This window comes from Lathamus discolor, chromosome 6 (assembly GCF_037157495.1).
Source record: "Lathamus discolor isolate bLatDis1 chromosome 6, bLatDis1.hap1, whole genome shotgun sequence".
NCBI lineage: Eukaryota > Metazoa > Chordata > Aves > Psittaciformes > Psittacidae > Lathamus > Lathamus discolor.
Genome location: NC_088889.1, coordinates 39,474,755 through 39,501,960, shown reverse-complemented (window position 1 = coordinate 39,501,960; position 27,206 = coordinate 39,474,755). Strand labels below are relative to the sequence as shown.

General features: G+C 36.3%; 1 protein-coding gene across 10 annotated transcripts in view; it reads left to right on the top strand.

Annotated features, from left to right (window-relative positions):
• The window catches only part of MIPOL1 (mirror-image polydactyly 1), a 193,929-nt gene that overhangs the window by 40,143 nt on the left and 126,580 nt on the right, over positions 1-27,206 (top strand). For all 10 annotated transcript variants that reach the window (XM_065686253.1, XM_065686249.1, XM_065686247.1 and 7 more), the window contains 3 exons: positions 11,694-11,880; positions 14,474-14,609; positions 15,559-15,664. In XM_065686253.1, the coding sequence (XP_065542325.1) occupies positions 11,694-11,880; positions 14,474-14,609; positions 15,559-15,664 (429 nt within the window). The remainder of the gene's footprint in view (positions 1-11,693; positions 11,881-14,473; positions 14,610-15,558; positions 15,665-27,206) is intronic.

Here is a 27,206-nt window from a genome sequence, read left to right as displayed (position 1 = left end):
AAGGAGGCTTTGAGAGTAACGCAATGTTGTAAAGAGTTTTCATCTGATGCTTTAGTTGGGTCGAAAAGCAACTGGTTGTAAAAGTTCTGCTTCCCCTTTCACCAGAATTCATCAATTACAGATATAAACTCTAAATCTGAAGCCCTTCCTCCAAGGCTACAGTAAAGGCAAAATGAACCATACTTGTCATATTGAAATCTCTCTTCTTTTACATGCCTCAACAAGAAATACTGTGGGGCTGTTCTTTCTCTCTTTCCCTTTTTAGCAATACAGAGTGCTGTTTACCTGGAAAAGAAAGAAGACCTGGATATTGCATGGATGTGTATGCAGAAGAATCTTATGATAAGCTGAAAGGCAGAGTCCTCTCCATCCATGTGGTTCAATTGATTAGTGTCTACCACGTATGCTGTGCTTGCAGCCTCAAACTCAGAGTGTGTTAGCTGTCAGACAAACCCTTGCAAAGTGGCAAGGGTAGTTGCAGCTTTCTCTGCACAGTACAGGAGGCAGTGGTCTTGCATGAGTCAAACATAAGAAGAATGGCTGTCTCTCCTTTCTCCATCCCATTTCTTTCCTTGTACGTTTTGAATGGCTAAATACAGTGCATTTCCGGCTGGGCCGCAGGCAGCCTTATCAGAAGCACAATTAGGTATCCAGTATCTGTGTGACATTGGAGTGTTGCAAATATGATTTTGTTAGACACTTCACGGTATACTGAAAATGTGTAGTGCCGTATCTGCACTGAGTACTACAAGCACTAACAATGGGGAGAATGTACACCTTGAAGTACTGCATGTTGAATTGCTGAAGTGTTTAAAGTATGAGTGCTGCTAACTTCAGTATGTCTTGAAATGTGCTTCCAGGAGAGCAACACTTATTACCATGATAATTTTAATGTAGTGCCTCAGAAGACCTAGCATAAGTGCAAGAGGAATTTAGTTATTTTCTTCTTTAGAAACCTTCGTTGCTTCTATTATAATAACAAATAGAATGAAGCTTAAGCTCAGAGCAAAGACATAACAAAATTTATTAGGAAAAGATTCTCCAGGGAGTGCATTGGAGTCTCTTATCTGCAAGTTCACTAGCATCTTTAGTAGACCCTTTACTCAGAGTAAAGGGTGTGTGAGCAAGGTGTCTTAGTGGCACTTTATGCAATGACCTTTATTTTATGTTGGACACTTAAAATGACAATATTTTGCTTCACTTCTAAAGCTGTATTTTCCTGGGATTTTGTTTAGAACTCTAATGCAGCAAAGACTTAGTTGTTTGTGGTGGGGGAGGTTGAGTACATTTGGATAAGAGTATTTTCACTATAATTAATGGGCATCAGGAAACATCACCCTGCCTAGATAAAACGGAGTTCTGGATCATTAAGATTTAGATAATGGAAGGGGTTATATGTGAACGCAATTGTCTGGTATGACAATAACAAAAGAAAAATGGCGTGGGAGCGTTTACTTTGTTTTTAGCTGGTTTAGAAAACATAAACACAGCATGCTTAGTAAAACTCTAGCAGACACTATGTTTGGAAATTATGTAATGACTCCATATAGGCTGTAATGATATCCTGAAACCCTGTATTTAAACTAACCTGAATTACAATGAGAGATAAACAGAATATTTACCCATCCCTTATGAGCTGCTGCTGATATGTAAATTTATTCTTCTACTTTGCACAAATATACTTTTGAGCTACTGCTTAAACACTTCAAGGTCCTTAGCCAAACAGTTTTAATGATGCCTCCAGTATTATGAAAGTGTGACATTTGATGAATGCCTTGTATAGTTGTGATATCGGGGAAAGTGTAAACAAAAAACACACATCAAGTCATCGTGCAACACCTAGATAATTTATAATTTTACTGTTTATATCCATCTTGACATTTTTTATCTGCCAAAGGCAGGTTTCATTTGGAATCTTAATCTGAGATTTATTTGGTGGATCTGGAAATCATAGCTAGAGTTCCCACAGGAAATGGTCCATCTACCAACAGATTAAATGGCAGTCCTGCAGTTGTTAAGGGAGCTCTGCATTTAACACACATGCATACTCATTCAGTCAGCACTGTGGAGAAAAATTAAAGTAGTAACCCAGGTTTAGGAACAATGTAGCTAAAAAGTCCCATATTTGCTGAATGACAAAGGGTTATATAGCAGCATTTCATTTTATTATTCGTGCTTGAATTTCGTGTTTGCTTTGTTGAGTCTGCTGACGAATACTAATAAATGCCTGCAACAATCCAGACGAGAGATGCCTGGCAACAAAGCTATGCGGTGGACCTCCCTGATCTTCTCCAGTTCACAACCTGACCTTTTGAAAAATTGGCTGGGCTAAGCTGCAGAATTTGGGTGTAATGGTTATTGTTAACTCCAGCTTTAGGATTTATTAATTTGTGTGATCAAGACTTACCTATACTTCAAAGTTTCAAAAGACCAAACGCAATCATCCATCTATTAGAACTAACGTGTTTCAGTGAATCCCACTTAGTATCTGCCTAGAAATTCTGCTGTTTTGATTTATTCACAATATAAAAATATTTTTTCAAGTGTGAGACCAATCTAATGAAAATCTGGTATCTTCTCAGACACTAATATTTTAAAATAACAGTATGTTAATGAATTGCAAATGGAGAGTGGAATGCCAAAGGAAATGTCTGATATTTACACATTAATAAATGCATCACGATTAACTGCAGTGAATCCCAAAATAATGATTGTCTGCATGTTTTAAAGACTTATTTTAAGACTATTTTAAATATTCACCATTTTGTACACAATTGACGCTTAGATGCAAAATAGGAGGGCAAATGACTTAGTGAGAGAGATAAGTGAGAGAAACATCATTACTAAAGTTGTCAGAATCCTTGGAGTATGGTAAAAAATTGCCTTTGCAAGAATAACTCCAACTGTTCTTAATCTCCTTCTAAATTTATTTCTTTATGAAGGGTGTTGCCAGGATTCCACACAAGTACAGGTGAATAAAGAAGCAAAGTAACACAGACGTCCCCCCTGCTTGAATTGCTAACACAGAATGAATTCACTGTTATTTAGATTCCTTTAAGGAAAAAAAAAAAACATCAAACTTCTGAGTTTGATCTGTATTTTAGCAGACAAAATATTTTCAAGTCTCTTTTTTTGTGTGTGTGTGTGCGTGTGTGTATGTGTCATGTGGTGTAGAGCAAACTAAGACATTAATGCACAACATAGCTTAGGCTGTTCTTACTTCATTTGCAGAGAACTCTATCAATAAAATTCCAAAAAGAATACACTGTTCTCTTTGATCATGACTTTGGACAACTTAAATGCTTAGCTGTAGCCAGAGATCAAGCATTTGAATTGTATCATTCTGTTAACCTGACTTCTACAATAGTTGTGATTGATTTGAAGTTCTCCATATTAGAATGATAGTCAGTATGGGAAAAAAAATAAAAAATAGCCATGTAATTTCTTCTGGCCACTATTGAAATTGCAGGAAGTTCGTGTATACTGTACACTGCATGTCTGTCTCCTAATATAGAAATACTGTAGTCTGTCATGTGAATGAAAATTATCATCAAGGAATGTGGAAGGATAACAATTCAGTTACTTGAAATTTCTCTTGATTTTTTGATTGTGTCAATGTTATTTTATTATTCGTAAGTAAAAATGGCAATTTTATTTTTCTTGAAGTCCAATTAAAAAGAGTTGCTAAAGCCACTCTGAGTAGGAGAGAGAATTTGAGGCCTCTGAGACAGGAGCAGGGCCACCAGTAACGTAGCACAAGCTCCAAGATACAGCATGGATGACACAGTGCTGTGGACTTCTGCAGTTCTACTTTTTCCATGGCTCAATGACTTTGATCCAGTTATTTCATGCTGGTTTAAAATGACTGTCGTAGTCCTTATGCATCCCTTATAAAATATCTGAGAGTTTCTAGAAAATGTTTTCAAGGCTTATTTCAGTGAACCTCTGTCATTTGTTTCTTTAATAAGAGCAGATATTTGATCTCAGTGTAAAATCTAAGACCGTTCTGAGTAAGAGTTACTTAAAAGTAAGTTGATAGTCCTTATTCCTCTGATTTGACCTATGATGCTCTCAGCAGAGCCCACAGTTATGTATCATTGGGGCACTAAGTATACAATGCATCTACAATTCCTCTTCGTTACTGCCAAGGGCTTGCCTGGTTATATGTGGCATTTTGGCTGGGCAGAGCACTGAGAAATAAAAGGAATTAGCTTTGTATTGCAAAACTACTCTAAGTCAGTCTTCACTTGTTATCAGGTTGCTGTGACTGCCATTCTGCTGTGCTACGGAAGTGATTCAGTGAAATCTTAGAACCTACTGAAAAATAATCTTAAGCTTTGCCTAGTTTTCTTTATACATTAGAAAAAGTGTGTCATGAAGGGACAACCTTTTGCTGTTGCAGTTTACTGGTACTCAGTATACTATGCTGCCCAAACAATTGCTAATGTAAATAAATCTGTAGTAAGTCCAAAGGTAAGTAAAGCTGCACTTTTTCTTGTTTGTTTGTTTTGGAGAAAATGTATATTGATCTTGTACTTTTGTACTGAGCTTTTGTAATTGTTTTCCAGAAACAGGAATTACATTTTTTTCTTGAAAATTAAGTACAGCATCTTTTCTTGGGATTAACTCTGAAACTTATTTGCAGATTGTGAGAAAGATAAAATAGTGAGGAAAACTAAAAATAAAAAAGGAAAAAAAAAAAACGCCTCTTGACCCTGTGAGATATGGGTGTAAAATCGTGTATGTTGCATCTGTATCAACTGAAATACAAATGAGAAGGGAATAACAGGCATTCTGAAAATGCATAAAACCTAAACCAACTCTTTTCTTTCCACTTACGCCAGGCAATAGGATCATATTTCTTCCACCAGCCTCATTTTCTTTCTTAGCATATTCATGCTCAGGAAATCCTTTAATTTTGGTTTCCCATTCATTTTCACGATTTGTGCTTTTTAATCATTCAGTAAGGAGTGAACTGTTGAGCAATCTGTCTTTCACAGTCATTCTGTTTGGTAGAAATTCCAGTAGTTATACAGCCATGTGAACGAATGTTTGTCTTTGACAAAAAGGCTGACTCATCATTTTCAGCTCATTCAGCTATAGTACTAATTTCATTTACCTAGCTAGAAAGATTAGTGGCTATCAAGTTCAAGTTTTGTTAGTCATATATAATAAATAGAAACTAAATAATTCTAAGAATTCAAATCCAGTGGCAGTAGATCTTATGAACTTTAAAGAATTCTGTAATCCATTTATGGGCTCTTGTATAGGCAATGTAGCAGGTAGGGGCAAATGAAAGTATTTTTAGACTGTAGTAAGTGTGCCCTTTTATTCTAGTGGGAGTAAGTTAGTCTGGTGCAGGGGCAGGGTGGCTTTTTGTTTTCATAATTTTGTTGGATAGTGAATATTCCCTCTTGTCATTTGAAATTAAAAGGTTTGGTATTATAAAACATGAAAAAAACCCATATAAATTGAAGCTGTATTGTTGTTTAGACTGAGAAGAAAAAATACATGATAAACAGTAAATTAGAGCTTGTCAATAACTGAATTTTGGGGGCTTTTAGTAATTGAGGTTGCAGTTAATTCCTTAGATGTAGCACAGTGTTTTGTTCTATATTTTTTCCAAATTTTTCTTCATCTGACAGTGTCACGTAGGAAGAGAAAACTACTGAGTTTGCAGTCAGCTTTGCTCACTCTCCCAGAGTGGCTCATTCTCTTCCTTCCTGGTTTTGCGCTTTTTCCTATTCTGCCTCTTAATGCCATCCCTCTAGGGGTTCATTCATGCAGTCTTTTGCAGACAGATGAAAACATGCTTTGTCTGTGCTACAGACCAGCTTAAAACTAATACTAGGAAGCTATAGGTAGCAAGTGGTAAGTACTATTACACTTCAAGCTGGTTTGGAGCACCAGCAACTTCCAATGTCTCCATACTTGCAGGCAGATCAGCAGTCAACCATGTATTCTGCAGTGCTGCATGCATGTTCCGTTGGATTTTTGTTTGTTTGTTTTCCTGTATTGTTATTCTGCAGAGATCCCCTGCAAACCTCTGAGATATCAGGGCAATTTGACTAGTGGGATGCAGAAAGACTGCAAACAGGGGGATGGAGGTACCCACCCAGCTTCTACTTGGACTGCTGAATATGCTGAGTGGTGTAACAAGGGAAGCTACTGCCTCCATAACCTCCCAGATGAATTTTGCACCTTCTGTGCACTTACATCTTTAACCTTTCTGTCTATATTATCAGTGTCTGTACAGGATTATTTGGTGCTGCACTTTAAAGAAGCTATGAAAAATAGGGCTGCATGCAAAATGTTCAGGTTCAGTGTTTTTACTTGACTTTCTAACCACTCCCAGCTTAGCAACATTGAATGCTGTTCTGCCTTTACAATTGCAAACTATGTCAGCATTATCTTCCCCTTATGTCCCTCACAATCAATTCCCAGCTTTAATTCTAGTGTCTTTATATTCCTTCTTCCTAACATTTGCTTTTCTTTCCCTCAATGTGAGCAAGCTATTCATTCAAGATAAATACATACAGAAGATCAGCTGTTCAGCTTCTCCCTATAGTGAAATATTAATCTGGGCTACTGAACTTGTTCTATTTTATATGGAAAATAAGTTGTTTAGTATATTCAAGAATCAGAATCAGTGGTGGGGATACCACTTAATGAAAACTACAGTATTTTTTCCCAAGCTTGCAAGCCTGTTTTACACTTTCTCTGATGTTCCTTGTGCAGCCTGATTATTGCAAATGCTACTTACTCCCCAGTGTGTCTCTGCAGCATTGGTAATTAATGCACAATACAATTTGCAGGAGGCAGGAGGAAAAGCACTAAAGTACATTGATTAATATTGCCACTTAGTTTAACAGCAGGACAAGTTACCATGTACCAAAGCCTAAATTATTCGAGTGGGTGCTATATAAAGAATAAAGGGGTTTTAAAGATGCCCATTGATCTGACCTTGTTCAAAATGTCTTCCCCAGATCATTCTACTGACAGATTTAGCATGTTGACAAAAAAAATATGCATTATAGCTTTATTAAACAAGTACAGACCTCTAACCTTAATGCCCTTGGGCAGAGTGTTTCCAGTTCTGAATGGAGGAGGCTGCTATAATTTTCTCTGTTACAAAGCCAGTAGGGGAAAAAAACAGATCCTCTGTGTTCCATCTAACATTTCTGGGAATGCTGCTTACAGGCCTGCTGTGATGCTGCTTGGTCTTACCTATGTGCTTGAGGGAATTGAATCTGGATGAAAAGGTGTGCTGCAGATGTGAGTTGCTTAAGGAAGTATTGTTAGCATTAATAAATGCCAACACAGGTTTAGTCCCATTCTAAATTATTTCTTTTCCATCTGTTGTAATTTACAGCCGGAGGCATAAAAATCCATAGCTTGACATGGCCTAAGGATTTAGATCAGCTGGTAATGCAGATGTTTTCCTCATCATGCAAACATGTTTACTTCATTCTGGTAAAAAAACAAATAAATAGATATCTGTCTGCCTACTTAATCTGTTATCTAGAGAGCTTTTCTCCTTTTGGGAGTTCATGTTCAGGATGTTATACAGAGACTGCTGTGGCTCATCTGAACCTCTTTAACCCTCTACTGCTCTTCCACATAGGCACCATTGATGCTGTTGGGATGACCTAGGATTGATACTATGGGAATGACCATATCTGTGAATATATGGCTCTAAAGTGATGATCAGTGTCATGGGAACTCAGATATTATATTTGATCTTGTCAGTAAGGGGGAAGGGCATGGAGGAGGATTGGGGGAAGCAGATGAAGCATTCTTCAGACAACTGGAAGAAACCTTGTGTTCCCTGGTCCTCCTTGGGGCCTAAAACAATGCCAATAATATGCTGCAGGGACAACAGCAGGACACAAGTCATCTAGGAGATTGCTGGAGGCCAATGATGACAATTTCCTTGCACAAATGATTGAGGTGCCAACATGGAAAGGTGCTCTTCTGGACCTGATGCTTACAAACAAGGAAGAGCTGGTTGTTGATATCAAGCTGGGGGACAGCCTTGGCTGCACTTAGCATGTGGTGGTAGAGTTCAGGATCCTGGGAGGAGGAAGCTGGACAAAAAGCAGGAGCTCAGCTGTGGACTTCAGAAGAACAGACTTTGGCTTCCTCAGAGATCTGCTTGGAAGAATCCCACAGGATACAGTACTGGAGAGAAGAGAGATCCAAGAGAGATGATTGATATTCAAAAATAGTCTATTCTGATAAGCAGGAAAGAAAACAGGGTGTTATTTTCCTTGCCTTCGTTAAGGCTTTTGACTCCGTATCCTATAATATCCTAATGCAGAAGCAAAGTATGGGTTAAATAACTAAACTGTGAGGTTGGTTGAAAACTAGCTGAATGTCATCAGGCCCTGATGGTGTTTATCAGTTGCACAAAGTCCAGTAGGAGGCAAGTGGTGTGTTCCTAGAGTTAAAAATGGATTTGGTGTCATTCAGTATCTTCATTAATGATCTGGATGATGGAGCAGAGTATAACCTCAGCAAGTTTGCTGATGATACAAAACTGTGAGGAGTAGTTGATATACTGAAGGATTATGCTGCCATTCAGAGGAACTTCAACAGGCTGGAAAATTGGGCGGAGAGGAACCTCATGAAGTTTAGCAAGAGGAAATGTGAAGCTCTGCATCTGGCCAGAAATAATCCCATGTAAGTGTACAAGCTGGACACCAACTGGTTAGCTCTGCAGGAAGGGATTGGGATCCTGGTGGACAGCAAGTTGAGTATAAACCAATGTGCCCTCATTGCAAGGATGACCAATAGCATCCTGGGCTGCATTAGGGAGAGAGTTGCCAGCACACCAAGAGAGGTGATCCTTCCTCTATGCTCAGCACTGGTGAGGTCACATCTAAAGTGCCAAGTCCAATTCTGAGCTGTCTAGTACAAAAAAGAGATGGTCTTACTGGAGCAAGTCCAGCAGAGTCACAAAGGGACTGGAGCATCTAATGCATAAGGAGAGGCTGAGACTGAGCCTTGAGAAGGGAAGGCTCAGAGGAGTGCATCTTATCAATACGAATAATACCTGATGGACGGGAATGAAGAAGTCAGACTCTTTTTGGTAGTACCCATTAACAGGAGCAGAGTCAATAAGCACAAAGTAAAATGCATGAGATTCAGTCTGGATACAAGGAAAGAGTTTTGTACTATGAGAGTGATCAAACACTGGCCTAGTCTTCCTCTGTTTCAAAAGCCATCTCGGCATAGTCCTGGGCACCCTTGTCTAAGTAACCCTGATTGAGATGCAAGGCTGGACTAGGTGATCTCCAGTGGATCCTTCCAACTGCAATGACTGTGAGAACTCTTTTTTTAAGTCCTGGTGTTAAAAGCAGCAAATTCACAAAACAGTAACTGTGGAAAGGAGAAAAACTTACTCATTTGATTACTTGCATGCCAAAAGGATAGAATCCCTTTTTTGATTTATCCCAGTGTAACCGTGGTAGCTAGTGTCATCTAATTTTTTTAGCATTCTGGACTGAGAAGGTTTTTCCTTCAGCTTTCATGTAGTGTGGCCAACTGAGGGTATGGTAATGCTAAACAAGGAACAAAGGTTCGTGTCACCGGTTACTGCAACAGATATGTTGTGCTTGAATTCTTCCACAGAATGCAACAGGCTTTACCTGAGGCACTTCAAATGGCTCACAGAAAATGTTGATGCCATAGAGAAAAAGAGAAGGAAAAGTTATTATGGCAAGTGAAGCATTGCACTTCCCCTTCAGTGTGTGCGAGCATAATCTGCAACTAAATGTATACAGATCACTGCAGCTGAAATGGGAGAGGTGGTCAAGATGAGGTGTGATAGGCAGTTCTTATAACTCAGATGGGAAATGAATCTCAACCAAGTGTATGCCTCCGTATAAAAAGCTTTGCAACTAATGAAATTCAGACTAAGTCTGTTTTCAGGTAGTACTAACTGGAGAAGATTCTGAATTTTGTCGTGACATGTTACCACCCCCAAGCTGGGGCAGGTTCTGTGTATACTTTAGTATAAATAGTGAATTTTTTAATGCCTGTTACTTTAGAGATCCTTGCTATTTACTGTAAGGAGGAGCAAGAGACTGAATCCAGTTTTTAAATGTAGCAGCACTTAAAGGGAAATTTCGTCTCAAGAGCCTGCAAGATTTTAAGTCAGTGAAAAGCAGACATTTGCTCAGAGAATCCAGGTTGTTGTGGGCTGTTCAGTTTCTGCATTAACTGTGAAATGATCTGAGGAACACATTTCAGTCACAGTAGTGAAAGTAGTGTTAGGTTATACTTGTTAAGGAACGTTTTATTAAGTTATTGTTCCCACATGTTTAGTACTGCTCAGACATAGAATTTCTGGTACGCTGTTCCTCTTTCAGAAAAATCAGTGGTTATGTGTGGTTATCAGTTAAAGGTATGGTGAGATTGGATTCAGGTGGATTTATATGAAGTAGATAAGAAGAATACAGATGAGCAGCAGGTATAACAGCTTTTTCCTCAAGGTAGTACACAGCTTTGTATGGGAACTTGGTCAAATGACTCCAGCCAATCCACAAATCATCTCTCTGTACCCTCAGGATGTTTCCTTTGCCATTGGCTATGTCTTTTCTTTTTCAAGGAAAGAGTAATCTATTGTAACAGATTTTAGAGACAGTCTTCAGTATTTTTGACTTGGAATCTGTGCTTTTGTATCTTAAATACAGCATGATACCTTGACATTGACTGATTGATGTGTATTTTCAGACTATTTGTAGATGATTGCAACTGTGTAGTCAGTTTCTTATTATTTCTGAGGAGGAAGTAATAAGTTGGATCAGAGGATGTATACCACATAATTTAAGCAAAATGTTTGGAAATACTAACTTTATTAAATGTGCAAAAGCTCCAGTGTTTGCTCTCTATTAATGAAAGAATGAAGAATATATGCACTGTTTCCCATTTGCAGCTTTTTTAGGCTTATTTCTCCTCATTTTTTAATATAGTTCTATAATTAATACTTACTTGTTCTTACTTTGTGAAAGAGCATTCATGGTATGTAGACATTTCTTTCATTTAAATACCTTGATATCAGAAATATGTCCTAAAAATATCTAGTAGCCAAGCTCAAGAGAACTATCACACTCAACACTTTAATCAGATAATTTTCCCTTTGGCACAATTTGTGCTTTACATTCTTCAAGTTCTTTAGTTGTATGAGCCTGCACCTTACACTCTGCAGGAGTGAATAATGAAGCCTTAAATTTGTTGTTGCTAATTACAGCTTGGTGATACTCCTTTTGTTGCCAAAATGGATTTGAAAAAGACCTCAGTATAACTAAGAGTCTGGTTCACAACCTGCAAATTTGCCTGTCTACACCAGAAATTCATCATGTTTTATTAGGGTAGAGATTTTTTTTGCAAAGGATAGGTAGATAATTTCCTAGGGTCAGCATAATTTTAAGCAGTCATTTAAGAGGAGGAGGAAATGGTGATGAATTTTTCATGTTTCCATGAGAAAAATATGGTAAATAGGTCATAACTGCTACATCCAGCTCTACAGTTCTAGGTAACACAGCTCTCGTTACTTAGTGTGATGGGGAAACTGTGAATCTGAAATTAGAGTACTTTCTTCTTTTTGCTATTTTCTGATGAGAAATCTCAAGTTTGTACTTCTATGTCCAAAAAAAAAAAAAATATTATTTGCTTCTACTTCCGATTAGAAACACACATCCTGGAACAGAAAGAAGATGCCTTTTGCGCTGAGTTTCAGTTTCATCTGAATTCTCAAAAAAAATCAGAATTTTTCATCCAGGCAGAAGCTGAAGCCCTGAAAATTTCCGATCTGCCAGTAACCAGTCAAAGAGGAGGCACCCCATATGATTGTAATCCCAGTCCTGAAGAATCAAGGTAAAAACAAATATCATTAAATAGAGTTTTTCTAGATTCAAATTATAGATAATATACATACAGATTTTTTGATGAAAATAGGGAATCTTATTTCTCAAGAATCAGTAAGTCAGCTTTTACTTGGACTTACCTTGTTTATCCTTCTTTCCTGGTGGAATGCAGCATTTCACCACTGTATTCTTTATCAGTGTTTGAAAATATGATCATGGCAATGGCTTACGTGACTCACTGTATTTCAGTGATTGTGATCTCTCCAGAGAATTTTGAAAATGGATACTGAAAAAAAAAAAAAAGATTATCTAAAAATCTAGTAGTATATGTGGTTTTACACAGTAAGCACAGTGTACCCTAAGTATAATGAGGGACTAGGAAGTAGGAATGAGGCAGGGTAGGAAGCAGGAATAAAGCAAGGTGAAGTGTGGTGAAGATGAGGAGCTGTAAAAGCTTGTAGACTGCCTATTACAGGAATCTGGAGAAGGGCAAATATGGTTGAAAAGTGTAATATAAACTCTGGATATTTGATTCTATCATTAATTTGGTCATTTATTGTCATTAATTTCAATACTGAGATACGGCCCTCTACTACAGTCTTAAAAATATATATACACTCTTATGTGGCATAATATATGAAGTTATACTCATCTGACTAGAGAACATGCTACTAGTTTTGAGTGACTTAAGCATTCTGAAGCCCAAGTCTTAACTGAGAGTGACAGAGTTACTTCTGAAAATGAGATAAAGGCTGCAAAGCCTGATGATGTACTTTTGAAATATATACTCTAATTCTTCACCTGTCAGGTTCTGCACGTGGTTTTGTTATCTTTAGTATGATCTAGTGGTGATCCACTGGGCCAAGGTCAGTCCATAGTACTTTTCCGTCTGTCTTGTTGCCCTTTTTTGCATTAGGGCCTAAGATTTGCTGCTAGAGCAATGCATCCTGCACTAAAAGCCACATATAATCCTGAGTGCTTAAGTACAGCCCAGCACAGAGTCACACAAAGGTTGTTGCTTCTATCCTTCACCAGTGTCACTCACACTGGCAATCAAGTTGGTCTTGAATACTGAGATTAACCCCCTACAGTCAGCATGTTGAACCATCCCATCTGTAAATATGTAGCATGTAGGATCCTAAAGCTATTGGCCAAAACTTCGTTGTGGTAGATGCTGTATATAAGCTGCACAAAATCTGTCGTCCAAATTGATGTCAATTAGTATACAAGGTGAAAAAATATCTTGGTATAGAATGACCCAGGAAATGTTGAGTCAATGCTGATTTACATTGTAGATGGTAGTCTTAGTGTACCATCAATGTGACTTGTCAAGTTTTCTTTTAGAAGAAAATATTTGAGGAATTGGGGTATGATTATGAGGTATATTCATACTTGTTCACAGGAAGTACAACCTGAACATGGAAAATGCACAAAAAAAGTTTCAGGTTTGTAATGTCTGGGTAATAGTATCTTGACACATATGTCACTTGCAGTCTGAAACAATACTAAATGAAATTTGGTAGGCAGAGCAAAAATGAAATAGGTTTTGAAGGGTCTTGAAAATGAAGACAAAGTGTTTAAGCACTCTTCTAACCCATATATAGTGTAATACACTAAAGTGATGTTTTGATGCAGATCTCCATGATATCTGTATTTGATGTGCTTTATGTTGCACCATAGTTTGCCTGCAGAGCACAGATCTTAACTCCCTTGTTAAAGAGCCATAGAGAAAATAAATCCAATAGAAGCAGTGAAGAAAGGGGTGGCTGAGTACAAACAACTGCCCACCTGAGGGAATGGCTCTTTGGAGCACCAGATAGCATTAGTTTTCTTTCTAGGATGTGAATTATGCATTAATGAAATTAATGTATAAATAGTTCAGAAGATACAGCTTTTCTGTGGCAGCTTATGACTTATGACTCACTGGCTAGAAAGCATGTCAACAGAAAATGCTTAAGGGAAGCAAATGTTAAAAACATTTGCTAATCCCCCCTTCTAATCCATTCACCTACTGATTTTGCTGCCATTTTACAAGTAATATCTGAGTTAACTGTATCAATGGATAGCCAAGAAGTTTTATAAAAGTCTTACCTTGAAACAGAATTTTTTAGCCATCGCCATAATTTTACTGATTTCTTCAAGATAAACTACTATGTCTTGTATTCTGGATATTATCATTTCACTAAATGTTGAATTGGCCATCCTATTGAAGAATTTGTTTTGTTTTAACCAGAGCACCGACTTGATCCCTAAACATTTTCTTACTTTGTTGCTCTGTATTAAGCACAGGTTTTTGATATTTGCTTCCATTTAGCATTTTCTGTTTGTAGGCTTCATATCCAACTTATATTAATCTGTTTATGAATTAGTATGGTAATACATTTATTTACTATTCCAGATAAACAGATTTTTCTCAGAATTATGAATTTAAGAAGTGATAGGACATCACTTTTACTGTCTATTTATTATATTTGCAATGGTTAACAAGTTTTGATAATTTATTTATATTTTGTTTGGGGGGAGGGAGGAACTGGTTTTGCATTATTTTTCTTTCTTTCTTTCTTTCTTTCTTTCTTTTTTTTTTTTTTCCCTCCTAAACACAGCAGTGTAGAAAGAAAGGCTAACAGGATGCTCCCTGAATTTTTATCCTCGTGGAATAATGCTGATGATTTAGGTGGAAAAACAGAAACTGCATTCCTTTTGAAAGAATTGGACTCTCTGAGGGCAAAAAATAAAAAGGTACAATTGAGATATTCAGATCACAGTATTTGCTCTTTTATGGTTGTCTTGCAAAACATACATTTTAAACTGTTCCTAATTTAGTTTTGTTATTTATTTTAGTGCACCAATCAATAGTTTTCTTGTCATTTTGGATTCTTAGTATCTGTTTAACAGCTGCTTCTCTGGAATTAAAAAAATCTTTCATTCAACTCTTTGACCTTTTTAATCAGTGACATGGGTTCTTGCAGCATAGATGAAAACCAAGGAGGACCAAAAACAAGGCCAGGATTTCATGACTAGAGTCTGGAGCTTGTGGTCCAGATGATGAATGTGCCCTGATAACCTCCTTTTTGTTGAGAAGGAGAAAATTCCATTCTACTTGCACACTGCATTGTTTTTAGTTTTAGTAGGGGTTGCATGTGCCTAAGTAACAGAAAAGTCTATAGTCTTTCCATGAAGTGTCATGGAATACTCAATGGCAAACTCAGATACCTATCCAAGAACAGATTTAGCAAATTTGCAGTTAAAAGAGCCTCAACATCTGAAATACCTGTTTTCTATCTATTGAGGTAAGTGAAAAATTATGCTTTTACACCACAGTCTCTTCAGGCTGTGGTGTCAGTTCTCAGTATATTGGTTGGAAATAGGCTATTTATGTAGATACCATCTGCATTATATTCCATTTAATTCTGAACTTCCCTAGCAAGCTGGTGATACATGAAGAAGAGAACCCCAAGTAAAATTACTGGTACATACATTGCTGCATGTCATGTGCAGCAAGATAGGGCAGATGATAAAAAAGATAATTTTAACATTTGTCCTTAAATAATTAATTGAACTTCTGTTGTATTGCTTAGTGTTTGTATTTTGGGGGTGAGAACCTATTATTTAAAATTTTGGTGTGGTTAAAAGAGTAGTTGGCTGTTTCAGCCAGGTAAGAATCTTACTGTCCATTTGTTCAATTCAGCTTGAAGATAAGCTTTCTGAAAAGGACAAGGAGCTGAAGACAATAAAACTGGACTTAGAACTGCAAGAGAGAGCTACAGAAGCTAAGATTGCAGAAAAGATTGCAGGTACAGTAGGCAAGCGTTTAACAGATGGCTGTATGGGTCATACAGTACCCATGGTTGTTATATGACGTGGCCTGGTGAATGTTAGCTTTATTTGCTAAAGGAGGGAAGATTTGATTATTTTTTTTTTATGTATGGCTGTTTAGAGTTGCTTGGAAAATAGGTGGCTTTAACATCCTGGTACTGGTATTAGCAGGAGCTTTACCTGTATTCATACTGATTTGGGCATTAAATGCATTGTTAACACCATGTCAATCCAATCACAAAAAGGTTGTTTGTTTTGTTGGAAGGTCCTGAACAAACAAGGGGAAATAATGATTACCAGTGCCTCTACCTTTCAACCAGCAGTTCAAATACCACTTATTGTTTTAGCTCCTTCAGAGCAATACTACCCCCTCCCCATGCATGGAGATAGTCACACATTCACCTCAACTACAGACCTGCACTTTTCTTGAAAAATCTCTTCTTTTGGTAGTTATAATAAATTTTTGTCTGGTGATGGTATGTGTCCAGTGAGTGAAGTTTATATAAATCCTCAAAATTAATCGGGTTTTAAGTTTATACTCAAAAGTGAATGTATGCTTATATTTGTTGTTATTTGTTCTTTGGGTAGACATACAAGAATGGAGACAATTTGTATTCTGCAGTTTTGGAAATTTCTGAAGTAATGAAGCTGAGTATTTTTATTATTGAAAAGTGACTGTGTGTACAGCATACCCAGTGGAAGAAAATCTCTCGGAGGTTTTTCTCAAAGTGTTTCAAATAATTTATTGGGAACACTTTCAGAAATATATCGTATCATAATGTTCATAAAGTATAAGCTAGGTAAAATTGTGTCATTATAGACCACGCACACTTCACATAATATTAATAGTCCTAATACCTGTCCCCAAAATACCAGTACTGAATGGAGGAGTAACTATCTTCAGGAATATGAAAGAGAAAATAAACTCTTCAGCTGAAAAAAACAGATGGCTGAATTTCCGCTTAATGTCAAGCCCCTGAGAATACAGTATTCTGTGTATATTATAGATAGAAGAGACTTCCTAGATTTTCTGTGATGGAGAAATGGTAAATCTATGTATATTATGAAACAAATTGAAATACAGGCATAATCTTATTCCATTTTACATAAACTGCTTGCTTTATTTTCAGAAGGAAAGAAATCTGCACTGGTTATCAGTTATATCCAACAGCTGAAAGCTAATTCAAATTGTTTGTGTTGAATTCCAAGTTCTTTATTTATTCCTGGATATTAAACAGTGTTTTACCTCTGTACTTTTTCAAAGAGAATACTTTTCCATGATTAGGTGTTTGTTGCTCATTAAAACCTGGAAAGAAATGTGTCAAAAGGTGTGTCAAAAACATGTTTAGTTTAATTTTTATGAATACAGTTGAAATATTTGTTAATAAATTGTTTTTTCCTACACTACAGTATAAACTTTCTAATTATGTCCTAAGCAGAATATTCTCTTAAAATAGTATGGCATGAATATTTGTATAATAACATAGTTAAACCATTTTGAAAGGAAGAATAAACCAGATTTTAATGAGAGCTACAATGTGCAATAATGATAAACTTTAAGAAATACCTTTTTTTTCCTCCTTTTACAAGTTCATGAAGTATGAAATCTTTTAAATGCTGAGAAAGAGGGCAAGAGGCTCCTTACTACTTAAGCTGTTGCTAAAAGGAAGCATTGTTAATATTTCATTGGAGTTTTGCTTCCTGTCTTACAGTTCTAAGAACATTACTAAGTTCTGATAAATGTTTTTAAATCAGTGATGATGTGAACAAAACTGAATTTGTGGAGGTCTGTGTGTGTGTCTCTCATAAAAGCCTTAGGAAGAGTTCCAGTGGACAAGTAGAACCTAATAAAGAAGACTCAGTGGGTTTAAGAAACAACATTTTCTCCTTGTGTCATGTCCTTTGAAGAAAGGAAAACACATGCTGCTCTGATTTCATGTTGCTAGTTAATGTTTAATTACTGCACTGTATAACACATGGTAGAGTGAAACTTGTAAATATGGGTGTTTGCATTTTTATTATTACTTAGTAGTGACTTTATGATAAGAAAATGACTCCACAAATTGTATTGTAAAAAGAAAAAAAAGTCTGAAAGGAGCACCACGAAAATGTTATCTGCTTTGAGGACTATTACAGTTCTATTTTAAAATGTATCCCTCTAATTGATGGGTTTAACTTAAAACAAGTCTTAGGTAAAGGACAGAAAAGCTGAAGACAAAAGCCATTTTAAAATGAAGCTACAACAGTCTTCAGAAACAAAGAACCCAAAGTTTGTCACTTCAGGATTTTTACTTGGCTCGAAGGAAGAAGAGAAAAAGTGTACGTTTGAGAAATGCTTCATGAGGGAATAAGTAAAAGTTATACATGGTGAAAGAGAAAGTTTAATATTGTGTGCAGTAAACAGCCTATTTTCAAAAGGGGGTTATTTTTAAATTTTGCTAGCCTGGAAAAATCAATTTTCTGGAAAATCAACCTCCCTGGATCCCTATTTGTGTCAGGTAGCTTATGGCTAAGGAAGATTAGAAAATTCATGGTATTGGTTGCAGGCCTTTAAGCATTAGAGACTATTGTTTCTGGTGGTCATAGCTGCCACAGGTTCCTGCTGTTTATTATTCTTCTGTTGGATTTCCTCTTATTATAAGCCAATATCAGAAGGTACCATTAGTTTTCCTCCCCATCATGAAGAGAAGAAATACGGAGGTGGAGGCAACATCAGGAATATCAAAGGAAGAGCAAACCATTAAAGAACTGAGACTAGGATAATGTAAGGAAATAACACCACATGAGAACTGGATGTGAAGTTTAGACAAATCTTGAAATGTGGGACTGCAGACCTTTCTTATGTTGAACAGAAAAGGGAATGGATGCATTTTGTGGGAGGCGAACTAGCAGAGAGAACAGGTTTCATTTTGGATGGACAAAATAAGTGAGTTAATTTTTTCCTAGCAGAAAAATTATACAGGGGCTTTATAGGAACTTTCAAAGGAAAGAGCTGGATGAATGCAAGTGAGAATTGCAGAGCATAGTGGTAGTCTTTTTAGACTGGAAAAAAATAATGTCTTCTCACAGTAACTTGCACCATTACTGCAACAAGACAGACCATAGTTGGCATTAGAGCCTCAACTCTTGGAATGTTTTTATTGCTATCATAGTGGTATATAGTAGGACTAAGAATAATTCTGAAGGAAAATATAATAAGAATGTTTCTCCTTAAATGTTTCTGTAGCAAGAGCTATTTTAATTTGGGGGATTGTTTGTTTGTTTGTTTGTGTTTTTTTCTTTTGTTTGGGGTGGGGTTTTTTTTGGGGGGGGGGGGATGTTTGGTTGGGGGTGTTTTTTTCAATATCCAATAGTAATGTTACCAAAATTTAGTACCTTTTAAATCTGAGTCAACTCGGCAGGAAGAAGTGAATTGAGTCCAGGCCTGCTAGTTCTGTTAGGTGTTGCACACCACCTTTAATGCCTGAAAGCTGTATTAGTGTTCTGCATATGCTCTCTAAAAGACCAGAGTAGTGATAGGAAATGTAATGTGGAAAAAGGGGAAAGAAGACTTCTAATACTGTGTAAGTTATACAGCTTTCAGTCTCTTGGAAACTACAGCAATATACCTACAATTAAGTCCTTTTTTCAGGTCTGTTTTTACAAAAATGCTGAGAATTTAGATATGTGGTAATTGGAAACTCTTAAATATGGCGCAGAAATGTTCATGAATTTTATTTTAAGTTTCCTAAATTAACCTAAAAAATAATTACTGAATGCATATGCAATAGGTTTAATAGCACAAGTGAAAACAAATATCCAAGTGGCTATTAGCTTAGAGTTAGTTTGATTTAATATCCCATAAAGTAAGAGGAAATAAGTAATCTTGCCAGTAATAAACTTTGGGTGGCAATAACTTTCAGCACAGGGGAAAAAGTATTTTCCATTTCTTCAAAGCTCACTTTAGAGTCCCTTTTTAGATGTTATTTTTCTTTCTTGCATGTCATCCATTAAAGATTAGCTGTGGAAGGTTGGAGCATGGAGAGATTATGAATGACAGAACAACTCCTGCAGAATAATAATCAGGTTTTGGTATTTAATGCTGTTTGACTTTTGCAGACACATTTCTTATTAACCTTTGGTACAAACAGAAATCCAGGTTCCTGATATCTCATGGAGAAGATGAATTCAAGATCCTCTTCCAATTAAACTGAAATAAGGCCAATATTGGGCTTTAGCCAGAAGAACTCAGTAGTTCCCAACCCTTGTGTTTATAAACCAAAATATGAACGATATTTTACAGTTTAAGTAGGTAATGCATATACTTCCTAACTCAGTTTTCTGTGCATAATTCATTTGCGTATGTAGTCTATATAGTTCTTAGGGAGGGTGTCCTATTAATGCTTTATTGCGCAAAACTGTTTCCTGAGTATTTTTTCAAAATATTTCTTGGTAAGTAACAGAATTTTGAAAATAGCATTAGGATTTGAATCCTCTGTATTGGAAGGTAGACAATCCATCTAAAGGACAAAAACCACGCCCAAGTGGGGGTGTTGTGACTGAGAACATACTGGCTTAATTTTTAACAGTTTAACTTGAACCAGTGCAATTTTGCCTTCAGATTGTCAGAATTGTTGATTGTCAAAAAGTTGTGTGAAATGCTCTGACGTAAACTATACAATGAGCTTGTATAGGTTAAAATACAAATTACTAAGCTGTTTATAGGTGGAGCTTGTAAAGAGCAAGCCAATATCTTCTACATATTTCTATGATTAGTCTTCCCCACTACAGTGCTAGAGGAACATAAACAATTGGGGTTTATTCAGGAATAAAAATGCCTGCAAATAACCTATTTCTTAACCTGTCAAACTATAACTTGCGACTATAATACAACATTTATATTTTTCCTCCTAAAGGAAATATTCAGGCATCAGTAATTATTCACTAAAAAAAATTCTAACAGCATTATGGTTTGCATTTTGAAGTCAGCTGTGTTTAGTGTGTTAGAATCAGAGGCTTAAGTATTGTACAGGGATTGGTTTTCGCAGGAACTGCTTTGGGGTCTGTGTATAATAGTCTCTCCTATTCTTTCCCACTTTATTTTTTTTTTTTCAATTGAATTGGGATCTGAGTACACAAAGAAAACCCTATGCAGAGCTGCCACTAAGCAACTTCAGCCTTTTATTAAGAACACTCTGTTTATAGCATTGGAAATGTAGGAGCAGATGAATGCTATGCACTAAATAGATCCAACAAACACAAAGCAATAAAGAATTCACTGTGTTCTATCAGTGTTTGTTCAGATTGTTTTATCTATGAAGTCACATTTAGGTGTAAATGACTTGTAGTCTATAACTCCTTGTATAGACCGGTGAGAACTCTTAAGTTCCTAGCTCCTTATTTGAAAGCTACCATTCATTTACTTTCAGTTATGCCCTATAACTGAAAAATAAAAGCAAAATAGTGATAAGAAGATCATAGGAAAACTAGTTAAGTTGTCTGTTTTGTAATAGAACATTTCAGCACTATTTTTAAGCCAACAGTCAGCCCTGGAGCTTGCAGTGGTTTGCCATTAACTCGAATGAGAACTGCGTAAGGGCCTTAGGCTTTGAACATATCTGGGGATTATCTGCATTTTGTAACATGTATGCACAGAGACCAATTAATGACACATTTTAAAGGCTTTCATAGCAATGTACTAAATCTTTTTTTGTTTATTTGGCTATGATAAGTTTGACTTCTTGTTTAAGAATTGTGAGCATAGTCATTAAATCCAGGAGAAAGAAATCTCACAGGAATTTGATTTCTGGTACGACTGGTTAACAAATACATACATGTATGTATTTCTGCAAAGAGAACGAGCATATATTCATATGGTTAAATAAAATTTACAAATGGTGAAAATCCGGAAATGGCAAGGATAGTTTCCAAGTACTACTGTGATTAGACAGACAGAGATCTAGCAATGGTGGACAGGAATGGGAGGACTACTGAAAATCAAAAGGCAAGTAGCCATTACACCTCTTTTCCAAATATACTTCCCTAATTCCTAACATCCGTGTAGCTGCTACTCAGAAATCCAAAGTGAAAACACAGAATCCCTAAAAAGCTTCAGTTAAACCACTCTAGGATAAATTTCAGCTGACAATTTTTTCATGGAAGCAACTGAGGAGGATAAACAAAAAGATCATTACAGGAATCTTGAATTCTAAGTATTACTTGGCCAAGCAAGTTCTTTCATGTTTCATGGAATCATAGAATAGTTAGGGTTGGAAAAGACCTCAAGATCATCTAGTTCCAATCTAGTTTCTACTTTTGCTTCAGAATAATACTAATACACACCTCCAAAAGGCAGAAAACGGAAAATATTCTTTGCCTCATTATTCTCATGAGGTCAAAATTCACTCCTATGTTAGAGCTAAATATCTGTGTGAAACTGAAGTTGAATCACACATCAAAAATATTTTTATTATTATTCAGCCAGTTCTTGAGTATATGAGATTTTTGTAAGAATGTATTATCTCATTTGTATTTCCAGTTGCTGTAATGGTGTAAGTAGTAAAATTCCTTTGAATGTACCAGAATCAATGCCAAAGAAAATACCAAGTCATTCATTGTTCAGTAAACACTGATCCTAAATACTAAATTTTTAACTGCAAAACCTAGACCTTCTGCAACAGTACGTTGTTATTAACAGAAAAACTTTCTCACCATGTCTTTTTCTTGGAAGTAACTGATGACTGTAACTAGTGCTTGTTACAAAAACAATTAGCAAAATTTTAATTGTACAGTTTCCTCACATCACTTTTTTCCACGTAGTGCAAAATCAAAAGCAGTGTTTCATGACATTTATTAATTTCAAACACCTTGCAAAGCCCAAAATACTGTTGTTATTTCAGTAAAACTGATTTATCCTGAAAGCTAATTATTAGTGTTACATATACTGTATCTTCTAAGATAGCAGTGTGGGTAATGACCTCGTCTTTTCCTTATAAGGTCTGGTCTGTATTCTGGATTTTACATTTTTGAATGAGTAACATGAAGTAATTTCAGCTGCCATAGATGTTTTCAGTCCTATTACTTCTTTCTTGCCTCTGCTATTCAGTTTTTTTATTTGTACAGATGACCTCTAGGAAATCAGCAAACAGACTTTTTTCCTGGGACCTGTGCTTTCCTCCCTTCCCCCAAAGTTCTGTTGTTCGGAAAATCATGAACCAGTGTTTAAACTAGAATGATTTCCAATGCACCTTCTCACTACCTCTGTATTTTAAGGTAGTTTAAAAAGTATAAAAGATAGGTTTGCCAAATGAATCAGGTTCAACTAAGAAAATATGTACACTGCTTTGACTCAGTAAACTCATAGTCAGTATGGTTCATCTTCTTCATATTTACTTTTGCCCATATTAGAAAACAATTAGCTTACTAAACAAATTTGAGTATTTGGGAAGAAAAAATCTACTTTGAGTCTCTCTCATTTGACTAAGAATTACATGATATTTGATAAGCTTGTTTAAAATTGGACATATCCAAATATTATTGTAAACATCCATTGATTTGTTTTACCTGCAATATAAGTATTTTACTTAGTTGGCTTACATAGTAGCTAATAATATTTGTTAATGTAATTTAACTGCTGTGAACCTTTACTGAACAAATATTGAAATTTATACAAGTCAAAGAAAGAGAATCTCTAATGACTTTTGTAAAAGCTTCCATTTAATAGTTAAGGAGAAAAGTTTATATGACATACCAGATGCAATTAACAGTAGATTTTACATTTAATAAAAAGAAAGAAGCATATGTATTTGCTTTATTCATTCCATCATAATTTGCATTAGAGCTGTGGGTGTTTAATGAGCAAATTCCAGCTAAAATGCTATATTGATTTTCTAAGTGAACTTTGTAATAGCTATCTACCTTACAAAAGCTCTCTGTTTACAATTGTTTTCTTTACTAAAAACTAAAAATGTTTTAGAATTGATGAATTTAGCATAATGATTCTTTTAAAATAAAGTGCTGGTTTAGAGTATGCAGGGGTTTTAGAAGAAAGATGTTATCAAGTTAATTCCAAAGCAAAGAAAGTTTATGCAACTAACTAGTAATGTCATATATTTTATCTATTAGCATGTTTGCAAGCACTGGAAAATACTCTTCTTTTTTTTTTTTTTTTTCTTAATTTAGCACTGCGAGATTTAAATATTGTAACTCTTGAATGTCATATGTATATTAGTAAATGAAACAATTCATTTTAGTTTCACGCTTAACTATTCATGCTTCATTTTTATGTGTCATTTTCTTGCTTGAAACATGAGTTCTGTAAGAATTTATGTTTCTTGTTGGTCAGGTCTCAAGATAAACAGGATAGGGTTGTTTGGCGCGCTATTGGAAGGTCTCCAAGAAAAACCTCATGGTGTCGACCAGAGCAGTTGGTGACTAAGTAGCTGGATCACTTTTTTTAACTGCATCAGGCATCAAGTCAGTGTGCCAGCATGGGGCTAGTATTTTGCTGGATATGCCGTATCTTGAACGGGAATTAGCAGCCTGACTCTCAGTTTTTGCCTGGCATTTTTAAGGAGTATAAGGATGATAATCTGGATATTCCTTAGTCTCTTTAGTATGGAAGACTTTTATGTCACACTCTCCTATAGACTTTTCATTGGACAGCTTACATTTCACATACTTTCCTAAATATGACACAAAATGTTTTGGTTTGCCGCTGCATTGCAACCCAATGGTATATGTATTTCAGTGGCTTGTTTGAAGAATCCTGTGATCCTTACAGTCCGGAAGTTTTACTTGTGACTCATCCATAGCTTAATCTGAATGGTGAATGTCATTGTTAACAACATCATGCTTTGGCCTACCTGCAACTGTGTAGCTATCATAATATTCCATATAATATTAAAAAAAAAAAAAAGTAAAATTCTTAAAACATTAAATAGAGCCAGAAATGTGTAGGCATCGGATAACAGAAGTGTCTAACCTACATTTAGCAGAAGATTTGGCTGTTAAAGGCATCAGGTGAGTTAGCCTTGTGTAAATCATTAAAATGAGTTATCTGAAGACATTAAGTATTTTTTTAATTAGTAATTTCTTATGGTCATTGTCAGTATTGCTGCATGGTATAAACCACCATGTAACTAAGTACATATATATTTTTCTTTTTTTTCTGTTTAAAATCTTGATTTGCTACGCAGGCATCTCAAGTGATTTTCTATCTCTTCTTGATCTGTGTTACTATGAAAAAAATAAATTACAGTCCTACTTTTAGGAAATAGAAGCAAAAGTCAAACACTTGTAATTGATGCGGAACTACTATAGTTTTGGGGGTTTTTTTATGTAGCTGGTGGATCTCATCATTGAGATATTTACTCCAATGCCTTAATTTAGTTGAAGGGCAAAAAAAAGCCAAGAGTTGCTCAATTGAAGTTGCTTTACCATAGCGAATAATTAAAAGACAGTGTTTTGCAATGGATGTTTGGGTGGGGGAAGGGTTCACTGTTCAAGGCAATTAGCTTCTGGGCTGCTATCAGGATGGGAAGATTTGAGATAAGCTGGATGTTTAAGTAACTTAAGAAATCTGGTTTTCTGAATATTCGTACTGTTCTATATACACTACTTTGGTTTAAGGACAAATAAGCAATAATCTGTTTTTTAAAAACCTGTATGGTCATTATTGCCACTGGTTATAGTTGCACAGAGAGGCAACTAGATAAGCTAAAACATAGTACCTCAAAGTGTACTTGTACGCTCAAGATGCATTGTAGCAGTCAGCAAGTTGTGGTTTTCCATGCTGAGGTGGGGATGTTACAAGGTCTGACAGAAGAAGGGATGCACTCAGAGACCAGAAAGAAGCTAACTAATCTGGAAACTAATTAACCGCAGAGGAGTAATAAGGGCCAAATCTTCAGTTATTTTAGACAGTTTTCTGTTTGTTCCAGCAGTTGTTTTCATTATGAAAATTGCATAATGTTTCCACTTGCAGTTTTATGGGAAGGGTTCTCTGTGCAGTGTCTTTGGCATGATGTTAGATAAACTGACATAATTGACTGGAAAAACTATGAAAAAATATATATATTAAGGTACAGGTAGGTAATTACTATGTAGAATTAAACTGTGTGTGTATTCCAGATCCAAATAGGATATAGCAGTTGCATTGCAACTTACCTAGGCAGTCAACACTGAGGCACTGATTTTGCTGCCATCATAGATCTCAGCAACCCAAATGGAGGTCTGGTGAGCTGAAATGTACCACCCACCTCACACTATTTGTTCTTTTTCTTGCTGAGCCACCTACCTTTGCAGATACTGGACTTGACCTCTGCAAGTGCTGCAAACTTATGCCTGTGCGCATGCAGCCTTTTAGCTGCTTTACTTGTGCCTTAGTTTCTCCATTCGACATCAAGCAAAGCTTTCTTGTTGCAAATAGGGTAAATGGATCTTCAAGAAAAGACATTATTCTTGTGGAACAAGTAAATACTCAAATAAGAGAGAATTAAATCAGTGTTAAATTTTGTGTGTATTTAAGATTTATGCTTCTTATAATGAATTTGTTTGTTTGTTTGTTTGTTGGGGGTTTTTTTGTTGTTGTTTTGATGGGTTATAACTGGTTACAGCTCTGGCCTGATGATTAGGTTTGCAGCTCCTCTGCAGATTTTTGTGAGAGGAGGGACTGAACTTCCAGAAGTAACATTCAGCCTTTTCCTGTCTTCTTTTGTCTGGTCTGCTGTTATCGCGCAGTCTTTTGCTAGACGTGCAAAAAATGTTTCTTTACGCCTGAGGAACACTTCTCCCCAGCTTGAGGACAAGAGGATTGCTTTTCCTACTTTGAACATCTTCCTAATTCATCTCTTGGGGGATGAATATTCATCTCGGTCGTCTTATGCCCCTGTGTTATCTGAGCTCCTTGTGAACTGTACAGAAATTTATCACTTTGTGTGTTTCAGTTGGGGAGATTGGATTTTGGGTTGGTTTTTTACTCAGTACTGCTAAAGTGTATTGTGTGCCAGCAATATAGCTGCTACCAAAATGTACTACTATGCTTCTATTATTCTGTTCTGTGAAGAACCATAAAGTGGTTTATATTATATCACTCCATTCAATTTACCAAAGTGAAGTAAGAATAAATTAACATATAAAGGCAACAAAGTTGGCATCAATTGAGGTAAGAATGGAGGGGTAAAAGCTTTAGGCTAATGTGAAGAGGAAGGAAGCCTTCTTAGGGCTCTTAATGACTTAAGGAATGGTTCGGAGAGGGGCAGAGAGCTCTGGAGCAGTTAAGGAAGCCCAGAAGCAGTGACTTAATACAGAAGGTGCTTGAGAAACAAGTGCCAACATTCAGAAGAGACTGCAGTATGGTCTTAGGAGACTGTGGCTAAACATCAGCTTGGCAGACTAGAAGGGGAGCATGGAGAATTCTGAAACCTACAGATCTCAGTTAAGTTTTTTGGAGGTGCCTGTGACAATCAGGGGGGATATAGTCCTCTGTCTTTGAGTGACAGCAGACTTACTATGGCATCCTGAAAGTCTCTAGCTATTTCA